General features: G+C 28.5%; 1 protein-coding gene across 1 annotated transcript in view; it reads left to right on the forward strand.

Moving 5' to 3' along the window:
- The window catches only part of LOC129966244 (receptor-type tyrosine-protein phosphatase mu-like), a 229,437-nt gene extending 217,384 nt beyond the window's left edge, over nt 1-12,053 (forward strand). The window contains exons 16-17 of the mRNA XM_056080659.1: nt 1,909-2,044; nt 3,135-12,053. Of these exons, the coding sequence (XP_055936634.1) occupies nt 1,909-2,044; nt 3,135-3,200 (202 nt within the window). The 3' untranslated portion in view covers nt 3,201-12,053. The remainder of the gene's footprint in view (nt 1-1,908; nt 2,045-3,134) is intronic.
- The last annotated feature ends 1,066 nt before the right edge of the window (nt 12,054-13,119 follow it).

Below are 13,119 nucleotides of genomic sequence, written 5' to 3' on the forward strand. Positions count from 1 at the left end.
TGATTCAACAGCATACATTGTTTTCCCAAATTTCATTTTATTTATTAATGCACTCACCTTCATATAAGATGATGAATCCACTATGTTTCTATACAGCTTGATTTCTTTTATGTTTGTAACGACTGAATTTTGAAGCTAATTTTCCATTCCATGATGCATTAGAGCTCTCACGTTTTGTACAATTATGCGTTTCCTGTTAGAAAAATAATATTTCAGTATTTTCATAATTTAACTAACGTTTAACCGATTAGTTTTTATTTAATTTTGACTCCATATGATAGGCACTATTTAGTGGGAATTTGAGGGGAAAAAATTCTTTCAAGAATTAGTAATATTAATAATAATGTATTATGAACTATATTAAAGACTGAGAATAAAATATATTTAAATAAAAAAAATTAAATGTGCTTTTATTAATGAATTAAAAAAGTAGGAAATAATTCCTTCTGTCAAATGAGCAGAGAACAAGAAGCAAAATCAAAAAAGTTTCAAAAGCTGAAAGGAATATTATAAGAAAAATCAGCTTCAGTGAATATTAGAAGAAAATTTCAAAACTTTCATTAAAATTTATATCATATATATAATATAATTATATTAAAGAATAAAAAAATATATTAATTATTATTAATATAGTATTATTATTATTACATAGAATATAATGATTATTAATATTCCGAGTTAGAATATTTTTATCAGTGCCTTACAGTTTTACGATTTCATACTGAGATATGCAAAGGTACTCCGGATCTGCATCAATGCCATTTTTTTACTTCATCTTTTACGAAATATTGTAATCGAAAAAAGAAATTATTGTAATCGTCAAAAAGTTCAAACTCGGGATTTTGACGAATCTCCACATTGCAGACCTCCTTGAGTCCGAAAATCATATTTCTGTCTGACCTTGAACTCGATAACTTAAAAACGGTTTGAGTTAGACAGATGAAATTCGATATGTGGTCTGTAAAATAAATTTGTAAATTTCCGCCAAATTTTGAACGAAATTCCTTTTGTCTATCCAGCTATCCGAATAAAAATGTATTCAATAACAACAAAACTTGAAAAGTTAGATAAAATTTGGTGGACAATTTTAGTTACGTATCAAATTTAGTATCGTATCAAATATTCGTATATTAATATCAAATTTAGTATCGTATCAAATATTCGTATATTCATATCAAATATTCGTATCAAATATCAAATATTCGTATATTCTTATCAAATTTAGAAACATACAGTCAAGGAACTGATTGTAAATGAAAACTGATAAATGAAAAACATGACTTAGGTAAATTAAATTTGGTTCACTATTTTAGAATCCAAAGAATCGAATTTTGAACCAAATCTGTCGAAAGGTTGACCATTTGTCTGTTCGTCTGTTTGCATGTGCGAAACGCAATGAGTTAAATAAAATTGTGTATGTGATCTTGTGACTACATAAATCAAATATTTGCTTCAAATTTAATATTAAATTTTAGCTTCAAAATTTGGTGTCCTAAATGAATATTCGATTTTTTTCGTACTTATATATGGACTGTATGCGGGCAATTAATTGTACAAAAAAAAAAAAAAATCTTTTTTTTTCCCTTTTTTTTTTTTGTAAACATTCTTCTTTTATGGCATGCAGTTAGTACATAAGTACCAGTTTTTTTCCCCCTTAAATTTATAATTCTCATACGCGAAAATCTGAAAATAGAAATTTAAACATTCTTGGCGCTTACGGCCCAAGGTCTACAATTTTATGACATCTTTCTCAGTATGAGAGGAAGTTTCAGAGAGACCATTCCCGTCGGTTTTATTTGTGAATGAAATAAAGAATTAAATATAATTCACTCGCGGGATAATCGAATTTACTGTAGTAATAGTTTTTTTAACAATTGTTCTTATTAACATTTTTATTTTCGGCCATAGTAACGGCAGAGCCCGGGTGGGTGTATACTGTGCGGCCAGCATCGCCATCGAGCAGGCCATCGAACACGAAGAGGTGGACGTCTTCACAGCTGTCAAGGTGGTCAGGAGGCACAGGCCACAGCTCGTCGAGAATATCGTAAGTAACTCGCATCATAAGACCGGGCGACAAAATATTCACTTTTTAACGTAATCAGTTCATTTTCACATGATAAATCTGTTATGTTCAAATATTTCTGTATGTTTATTAATATTTTTCAAATGTAGAATAATTATATCACTTCCAATAGAATAAGCTTAAAATATCATGTGACCGACTAGTCATAAATGATCTCTACCATTTTCAAATATGTATATCATACACACATAGTTTATGATTACTAGCATTTAAAACTTTCCATTAGAGGAAAGATAAATCAAAAGCACTGAGCTCCATCACAATAAGATACCGTTTCGCAGATCCCTACAGTTGTCAACTTATCTACCAAAACATAATATTTTTATAATTCAAAGACCAGCTAATTGCCTAATTTCTCTCCATGTGATTTTTTTTTCTTATATGAAGAATTCTCTTAAAGGGCAAAGATTTTCAATTCCGTTGAAATGCAGCGATGAAGGCACTGGAAAATTTGACGATTTTCCAAACTTCGCCAGAAGTTCTAACTTCAACTTTTCTTTGGCATTTCAATGAAATAAGTATAAAGAAGATAGTCAATGTTTCACATCTAGTATGCTCAGCATTATCCTAGCTTAACTATTTTTTGAAATATTGTACCAATTAGTTTTTTCTACCCCATATTGCGTTTAATATTTCGCTCCAAAAATCGAACTAATCTGTCCGTCCTTTATTCACTTTGCATATATTATTTTGCTCCCCGTTTTTTAACGTCGCCCTTCTAGTTAAGACAAGAATATATCACCCCACAAGGTCGAAAAAGGTACGAAATCGTACTTTAAAGGTACGTACTTACGAATCGTACTTACGTACTTCTGGAACAAAGAAAGACTTTTTCAGACACTCAAAATTTTCATTAATACCACCATTTTAAACTATTGTTTTGAAATTTATATTTTTACTTTCAATGCCAAACACATTGATTTACAACAAATACGTACTATTTAATCTTTTAACTAATATTTATATCAATCTCATACAAATATTTAAAACAATTTATACTTTTCGCTCCAGTATATGTTTTCTCAGAAGCATTTACGATTTTTTTTTTCAGACGGAATACAAGTATTGTTACGACCTGCTCCTCAACTACATCATGAACTACCACCACAAAGAGTAAGAAGATATTATCTGCTGACCAAAGACTCATCTTTTAACACACCCTGGTGCCTATGAACAGAACAAAACACGGGGTGGGAGTGCCCTACCCCATTTTCCGAATACTCCGAGGGTCCATCACATTTGTTATTCCTGCACTTTTTCTTCCCACCACGTTTCCCACAGGAAGGCTTCCACTTGTTAGCGTGGAGAGTACTTCCGCCGTGATCACAGAGGAATGTTTCATCCGCGCACGATCCTTGATTGGCCCGACCACAAGCAATCACACCCCTCCTCCGAACCAAATCGGCCATTATTTTCGAATTAAATTAGGTATTTCACCTTCTCTTCCTTTGGAAATCACATATCGATCAAAGACTGCCTTTTTTTTAAGTAGATTTCTTTAGAAGCCCCGGACCAAATCACTCCTAGAGATGTCCCAGAGTTTGTGAGGAATAACGAATCTGATTGACTTCGATGCGTCATTTTTGGTGAATCACTGGCTCATCGCTTGAATCTCCATGGGTATTCATTCCATGCATTCAAATGAGAATAAAATAAAAAGTTTTCACAGCACGAAAATCTCCATCTCGTCAAGCATCATTTTTTACTTCCATAAGCTCTGTCGGGAAATCATAGAGTATGTGAGGTCTTAACTATGGAAAATATAGAACACTCAAGGATAAGTACAAGAATAGGAACTATCAAAGATGGATTAATTAAAAGGCGCACTGACAACTTCATAAGGTAGGATCGCCATTATGAGGTGAATTTAATTCCACTCATTTTAGAACACAAAAAAATAAAAATAACTTTAGGAACTTCAGGATGACTAAAATATCAGCCATTTCCGGAAATGAGCTATTTAAGTGAAATAATAATTTATAATCCATTGCATGTGCCTTGTAATAGTAGGAATTTCTCGTTGTTCACAAAATGAATAGTGATATTTTTCCAAAAACCCAAATATTTTATATCACATGAAAGTGAAAATCCATCATTCTTCCCTTCCCTTTCTGAACCAAATATACTCACAGATTTATTATCTTGTATAAGAAAAATCCGTTGCTACTAAAAGTAGATAAATCCAGAGTGTCCTTGAAAATTTAGAAGAAGCTCGTCCTTTCTGCAATCAACAATATGAGTCTTTCGCCTTTAATAGTTTAGATGATAATAAAGGTAGCCCAGAAGATCCTTTGATATGGGATATTCTATCACAAAGTGTGCAAAGAGAGAATCCTCATAGAGATTACGTAAAAATAACCAGATAATGGTAACTCTGCGATGTATAAGTTTTCAGAAAAAGACGAAAGAATAATATTAGATACATTGAAATTAATTTTATTAGAAACTCTAGCACCAGTACTCGCATATCATATGAGGCTTACAAAAGATGGTGATCAGAATTGCTACTTCATATATGTATGCTCTTTTCATACAGCGACTAGCTACACATGCTTCAATACCATAATGACCACAAAAGTGAAGGTAACATGTATGCTATAATTCTCTTTCTGTAGTAAGTTCTTTCAGGGTCCTCTTTGGAAAATTCCACGCCCTGTCTAACGAGAAAAATAGGTCTTTGATAAACTAATCACATAAGGAAGAAATGAGACGAAACAAAAACCCAGCAATTTTTTTTTCATAAACTTGAGGATTAATTTATCTTTTTACGGATTTTTTTTTTATTCAATCTAGTTGCAAATTTTCATGATTTAAACTCGCTTTCACTATTTCAATATTCTTTCACCTTTATACTTCGCAATTTTCTATAAAATTACGCATAGTAGAGGTAAAATCTTTTGGCCATTTATTATGTACGCTGAACGAGAATTCTTGCTTTGTCATCTGATACGATTTTGAAGCAACATCCATCCAGTCCAGGACAATTTCAGAATGGCCTGCATATAATTCAGAATCAGCATAAAATAATTAAGTTTCACAAATTCATACGTCACCATTAAGACAACGTCAGAAAAAAATTTCTAGTATTCATACTTGGAGTATGTCGGATCTCTAACTGAAGAAATACCCGAATGATCTGCCACTGACTTACTATTAGGGCTGTCTTAGAAGGTTCACCAAACACCAGTCACATTACCAAGATAACAGCCAATTATTTTGCCATTGAAAAAATTATATCCAAACCAAGCTTACGCTAATGGCAAATAAGGGAACAAAGTAACGACGAAATCACTATCCTTTAGCCCACTCAAGCATAAATTTTTCAGCAATTGCCAAAAAGATATTAATGCCCACTTGCGAATAGTATTTTACAATATCGAAGAATAATTGTTGATACTTGTACCGATGTTTTTGTGTATGTATAAGAGGTCTAATTTCCTACAGATAATCGTTTCGGAATTTGAGTGAATTTGAATGAAATGTATTGACCTTTGGAGGGGTTGGTTCTTGTGTTCGAGTGCAATCATCGGCGGGGCACAAGAGTGAGAAAGAAACGCGTGATACTTCTGGAACACAACGAGGTTACATCTTCCAGTTCTTAAAACTCTGTGCACGATGTAGATAGCGCACGCGCGATTACCTACTTAGTTTTTTTCTAGGCTGTTTACAAAAGCACTTTTATAGCCTCTGTAGATTTTTAAAGAACTCTATCTTCGCAACAGATACACTACTATTTCTGTACGATTTTCATCACATGATCATAGGAGTTAGAGAGATATTGTATTTATTCTCTTGGAAATATTATGGAGAACTTTAAACAGAGCTCGCTTAGAAGTTATTTACACGAAGTTTTTCACGCCCGTAATTACAACGAAACAGTAGTACACTGTGTCGTTGGTGAGCACCCCTTTCACAAACGTGTGGAATCGCCCATAAAAACGTTACTGTTTCTGAAACAATAACGTTTCAAATAAATAACATTAACTCTACACATCGCAGCGATATATATTTGCATCACTAAAATTGTTGCTCCTTTTTCAATTAATTTTGAATATTTTGTCACTTGTTTGATTGAAATATTTACTTACAATGTATTTTTACTTGAAAAAGAAAAATATTTTTTGTAATGAAATCTTATTTAAATTTCAATTTTAAAAATTTAAATCAAAATTAATTTTTCTTTTTTCCTTGCCTTGCATTCTTTCAAATCTATTAACTTTTTAAAAATAGTACAGAATAGTAAAAAACCCAAATCCATATTTTTTTTCCCTTACACAACAACTTGCATGTGGCTGAGAGCCAAGACTTTGCCACTTAGCGAAAATATTAATTCTTTTTTATAAGTAAAATGTATTGTACGAATTGAGATATAAACCTCGTTCAATATTTATTATTATATAAGAGTAGTTGGCAGCAACTAATCAAAAGTTTTATCCACAACTTTTTTTCTAAAAGTTAGTATAAGTTAATTCCATTTTTAATTTTGGTATCAAAATAGATATGAAATGAAATATGACAAAGTACAATTTTTATTTGAACTAAAACGTATTCAAAAATTATTCATTATTTTCTTTATAGTGCCAAATGCTTAGTTTTTAAAGAAAAAAATTATTCATGTTGCAGAATTTAAATGTTCAATTACAATGAATGTAAATGATAAAAAAGTTTTTATAAATACAAACATATATTTTCCATATATTGTACGGCATTCTTATAAATTTCAAATAAAATATAGAGTTCGAGTTTGCGGAATACTGAACTCTTTTAAAATTTTGAATTAAATAAATTAAGAGATTTCTTTAACAAAATATATTTTACCAAACTTTTTTTTAATTTAGATTTTAGAAAAATATTATCAGAGTAAACACTTTGAACATTCTAAGAAAACATTTTTTTTTTCGTTTATTCAGAAAAAAGTGTCAGAATATTCTTTAAGAAATCTTTTTTAAATTATTTTCTGAAACAAAAGAATACTCCACCCCTTTAGAATAAGCTGCAAATTTTTCAGAATCGTGTGAGGAAAAAAAATTGTTTAATCCAAAAATTGAAGTGATTAAAAGATATTATGAAACTAATAAGAGTTCTTAAAGATAATAATAGTCCTTTTCAAAGACGAAAATTGAAGGTAGCGTTTCATCATTACAAGAAAAAAAATACATGAAGTCTTATCTATGTTTTGAAATAACATTCTACATTTGGTCTACTTTTATGTAAAGCAATAAATGATACCAGTCAGCCAGCTAGACCTTGTTTCTGCACATAGATTTTAATAAAGAGCAATTTTAAATGTGTTTGAATGCATCTTCAACATCCAAATTCTAAGTCAGTATATTATTTATTCTTAAAGATTTTATTAGGTGCTACATAAGAAAAATGTTATCATTTTGTGCTTTATTAAATATATATTATTCAAAAGTTATTTCTTTCTATCATTATTAACCAATAAAATTATTTAACTATTATTTATCTATGGCATGATTTATCATTGAAATTATTGAAATGTTATATCCTTATTGAACCAATGAAAGTAGTATCTATGGCATGATTAATCATTGAAATTATTGAAATGTTATATCCTTATTGAACCAATGAAAGTAGTTGAATGTTATTTCTTTTACGTTCACATGTTAATTCTTTATATCAATATGAATCACTGAAATAAATCAAATATTATTTCTTTATCATTATAAATCGCTGGAATTAATCGAATGTCACTTCATCATATCTCTCCGAATTGTTTGACTTATTCAAAGAGTAACCTTCCCTCATAACAAATAAGCTATCGAAATTCTGAAAATGTTATATTTTTGCAGCATCGATAATGCTATTTTAAGAAATAATGCATCGATAGTGCTATTTTCAGAATTTTCTGTTTTATGGTATAGGCTCTCTAAGTTGTATATTTTCATATAAAATTGTAGATAATAAATTTCAAAGGATATTGTTTCTTTTGTATGTGAACACGTTCGCGACTAGGGTCTCAAAGAAAAATCTATTACCGCAGCTCAAGCATTTTATTGTTCGAATAAAGTACCTGCAATAACTTATTGATCCGATATACCAGATGATTAGAATTAAAGTATACATGTACAAGAATGTTGTAGAGATAAGCCAGTAATCCTAAGAAAATCATTCTCCTTACAGAGTACAGACTTAAAAAGACTTAAGAAAGTTCAGAAGATGAACGTAAATGGGATTTATATTTGCATAATTTGCAAAATGTTTAGAGTTAAAGTATACATGTTAAGAGCACTGTAAAGAAAATACTAGCGGTTCTAGGAATACCCCTTCTCGGTAATATCTATTGCAGAACGTGGAAAAGGAACAACACCAAAAAAGTTCTAAAAATGAACGATAATATAAAATAGACGGGAGACTATAATATCTATATCATATAATTTAATTTTTGTTGATGCATTTTGAATAAGAATATTAGTCAGATATATATATCTTAAGATATGCAGATATGGTTCTTATATTTGACGAAGAAAACACCAAGTTTTTCTTCAAATTCAGAAGGATTTTTTCCTTCTTATTAGACAATTAAATTCGTTCAATGCCATGAATGCTTCTTCTATAGAGTCAATTAGATTTCGGTTTTGACAAAATTTATTTGCTGTCAAAAAAACAAGTACGTCTTCTGTAAATTGTCGTCGTTAAAGTTTTCAATAATATGCAATCAGAAATTTACGTTATAGATTGAAAAAATTGATTGCGCCATTTTTTGAGGTGGTGTCAACTGAAATGAGAATGATGTAAAATGATTCTTCATTCAAAAAAAGTTTGGTCCTCCATTTATTAAATAAAAAAATTCGTAAATGTTTATTAATGTTTTATATTTGTTTTTTGTTTTTTTAAATCTATAACGTTAAAAAACTATTTTTTGGACAAGAAGCATATGTTAATAAATTCCTTTAAAGTCAAAAATTCCGAATAAAAAAATTATCTCTTTTAATAGTAGTTTTTTTTTTTTCGCCATTCAATTTTTCTTATTTCTGAAACTAGATGTCATTTGGCTATCTAATGTCCACAACCTACTCTGTTTCTTGTGCTCTGAGCAGGTATGCCTTAATTTTAATCATCTTACATGTAAAATACCCAAATAAAAGTTTTATCTGATTTAATAGATTCCTTAGAAACATAATACTCACGTAATAAAATTTAAATCAATGATCGGAAATCAATTATGAAAACATCTCATACATGTAGCTCTAGACGATGTAAAAAAAACTGGAATGAATATGCGATCGCATTCGATTGGTTGATAGGGGGTTCAGCTGATATATCCCATTGTTCCTCCTAAGTTACTTGCACATTTGTATTATAATCAAATAAATATTAAATTATTTAGTACATTTAGTTACTATAAAATTAAAATTACTATTATAATTGAGCTATTAATTTATTATATAAAGTAATGGAAGTTAGTCAAACGCAATTGGAAAAACTCGACTGTGATTTAATTTGAAGACCAAAGTGTCTTTTACGACCTCTAATTTCAAAAATGAATGTTGATCATTGAAATCACTTGAAAAAAAAATGTTAATTAAGATTTTAATCAATGGTTACATTTTTGAAAAAAAATAATCATTAATAACTCAAACAATGTCTTCACATTTTATATATTTATGTACTTAGCGATTAAGGAACACATCAAAATATTATGAAACCCTGAGAACGAACGTGTTTACATTTTTAAAAAGATTTTTTTTTCAAGCATTGAAACTGAAAATTTTACATTTTTTATTGTTGTTGTTATTTTAAACATTTTATTAGAATTTATAAAGAAAGTTAACAATAGATTACTTTATATCTAAAATTCTCTATATTGATCGTACAAAAAAAGATGAAACGGGCGATTCTGTGTGAAAACTATCGTTATATAAATTGTTCATCAGATCTAGCAAGATGTCACAAAAGTTAGTCTATATTGTGGAATCTTTAATCATTGAAAGGTTTTTATACAAGATATAACAGGGTTCAATATGCTTAAAATATTTGTATATTAATATGCATTTTATTCAACGAAATGATCAATTTGTTAACAATCATACAAAAATGAAGAAACTCTCTATTTCTTTTCTTTTGTTTTTAAACAGGGACGATTTTTTTGTTAAAAGAAATTTTACTTTCTAAAATACTACTCGGTGAAGAGTGTAATTCTACATTTATACCAACTCTTATATGAAATATAATTTTAAGCCATTTATAATAATAGTATAATCAATTTTAATGTTAACATAAGTACAATTTAAAATTGAGTGAAAATATATTGATATGTATTTTTAAAATCAGTACATGACTTTTCTTTGTTTTGGCAAATAATCTTTTATTAGCTTCATTGCGCGATGGTTAATGTCAATTAAAAAGTTGAAGAGTACGAAAAGGATAAAATGAAAACACATGAAAACACACTTTGACTAATAGGGCTAAAAATATTTTTCTGAATTGTACAAAGTCCAATTTATTTGAATTAGTAAATAAAAATTTTGTGCATTTATTGTCTAAAATTATTAATTGTAGATCATTTAATAAATTTTGCATTATTTAGTAATTAATCCACTTTATCGGCTTTTGTATCTCATCTTCAGCACTTAAATTGATCTTAAAAAACACACACATTTTAGGTTTATAAAATCATTAAATGTGATAATCAATTACCTTTTTTCCATTACTATGTCACGGGTCTTCAAATTTTTTTCTTCTGTCAGTAATGCAGTTTACTTATGGCAGGTACCTATTTGCGGACAATTATTTGTGCATTATTCAGAAATGAGTATCAAAATTGAATATAATAAATCACAATACCAAAATAATAATTATTCGTTATTATTTTATTTATCATTAAATTAACTATCATTTATTCTTCTATCAATTGATTGAATTTCCCACATAAGTAAAAAGAGTTGAATTTTACAACACATACAAAATACAATTACTTAATTCTTTATTCATATTATATCTCATCTAGGACAGCAGATGTTTCTCAACGATAGAATTTAATTCCTCATTATTTTCAGACATTTTATTATTATTTCTTTTTATCTGTTTAAAACAGGAACTGTAAAAACATTTTTATTTTTAAATAAGATAATTAAAAATTCTTATGGTAAATAAAAGAAATGAATAATATATTAGCAAATTTTAAAATATTAGTATTTGTCAAAAAATATTATGCATGGATTTCTTAATCCTCTGGCTGCGTAATTCTTTAAAATTACTATTTAGATGCGATGTTTGCAAATAAAATCAAATATTTTTCAAAGAAAGTGAACTGATACTATATGCTACACGATAATAATATAATACAATAAAAATCTGCAATCGTAAAAATAAATACTCTAAACTGGGAAAAACGTGGGATGCAACAGAAAATGGACCGATTGCCAGCCCGCGGAAATCGTGGCATACGCAGCTGGAAGGTTAATTAAAAATGAAATAATGACTTTCTCATTATTCTGTAAAAGAATATTATTTTATACAACTGAATTATCTTAAACAACAAAAGATCGTCCCTGTATTGAAAACAAAAACACTTTTTGGATTTTAAATAATTTGTTATAATTCTTATTCTCTCTTATATTTTTCGAAAATGTCATTATTGTTCTGTCGAACTTCAAGTCTTTTCTAAACGATCTCTGCTGCTTAAAAACACAGATTATATAAATAAAAATAAACCAGATATATTGCTTATACCTGTACAAGAACACAAAACTATGTATTTTAAATGAAAATGTAAGATTATATATTTTGTAGAAAAAGAATATATTCATATTGAATATGTTTCGCTGGATTGGGTAAGTTCTATATAACTTTGACCATTACAATTTCAGACGACCTTTTTAAATCTAAAAAGAACTGTTACAGAATTTTTGAATACGAAGACTCTTGTAATGGGAACTTTTGAATGCACTAGATGTAAATATGCCATTACTTTTGAAGTTTGGATAGTTTTATGTCAATAAAAGAAGTTATAGTATACTCTGATTTAAGACGTAAATTTTTTCTCGTATTCATTCATCATAGTTATTTACAATATATTCAAACATCAGTTTCTAAAATCAGTAGTTAGGTTTTTGTAAATTAAAAAACATTGCACATTTTGAAAACCATTTTCACTATAATACAAAAGAAAAAAACTGAAATAACAGGAAATAAGAAAGTTCTAAAATATAAACAATGTTAGAAAAAAAATCGTCTGCATAAATTATATACAATATTTTCCTTATAGAGAAATACAGAAATTTTCGCCTGAGAATTTTAGATGAAAATGTTATAAAAATAAGCTTTTCAAGTTTTTATATACAAAATAAAAAAATTTATTAGCTTAAAAGGAAAATTTATATATTTTAGTATTGAAGGAGAGGCGAAAAAGATGGAATGTCCATTTACAAAATTAATAAGAATATTTGGTATAACCTCCTAGTTTTTTTTAACAACAATGACGAAATATTGAAATCGCCGAAAATCATTTATTATTGCTCTATATATTTTGGTTTTCCATAAGCCTTTCAATATTTTCATATCTCTCAAAAATTGTCAGACTGGCTGGTACGTAACTATTTCGTAACGAAGAATCTTTTTTTTTTTTTCCCTTGCTTAATTCTTTGAAGAACCTCCCATCATATTTTTAAACTATATTCCTAAGAAACATTGACTCGGTTCACATTCTTGCAATCAAAATTTTAATTTCTTTTTCGTATCCAAATAGCCATTTTAATGCTCTGATGAAATTGGCTAATGAATTATGTATTCTATCAGTGGCATTTATTTTTGTTTGAATATTTTAGTTTCTTTCTAAAATAAGTAGAATTAACATTTCACATATTAGGTTATATCTGTCTTTGTTTTTGTTTTTTTAATTATTTAAAAAATCTCTTTAAATACTACAGAAGATATTGGTTTTTTTTCTCTGCTATTTTAAAAAAATGGACTCAAAATATATTGCAAATAATACAAAAAAATATATAAAAACAAACATAATAATTCAATAACACCATTTTATAAATTTATAAAAGAATATCCACCTTACCCTA

The sequence above is a fragment of the Argiope bruennichi genome, chromosome 4 (genome assembly GCF_947563725.1).
Source record: "Argiope bruennichi chromosome 4, qqArgBrue1.1, whole genome shotgun sequence".
NCBI classification, from domain to species: Eukaryota; Metazoa; Arthropoda; class Arachnida; order Araneae; family Araneidae; genus Argiope; species Argiope bruennichi.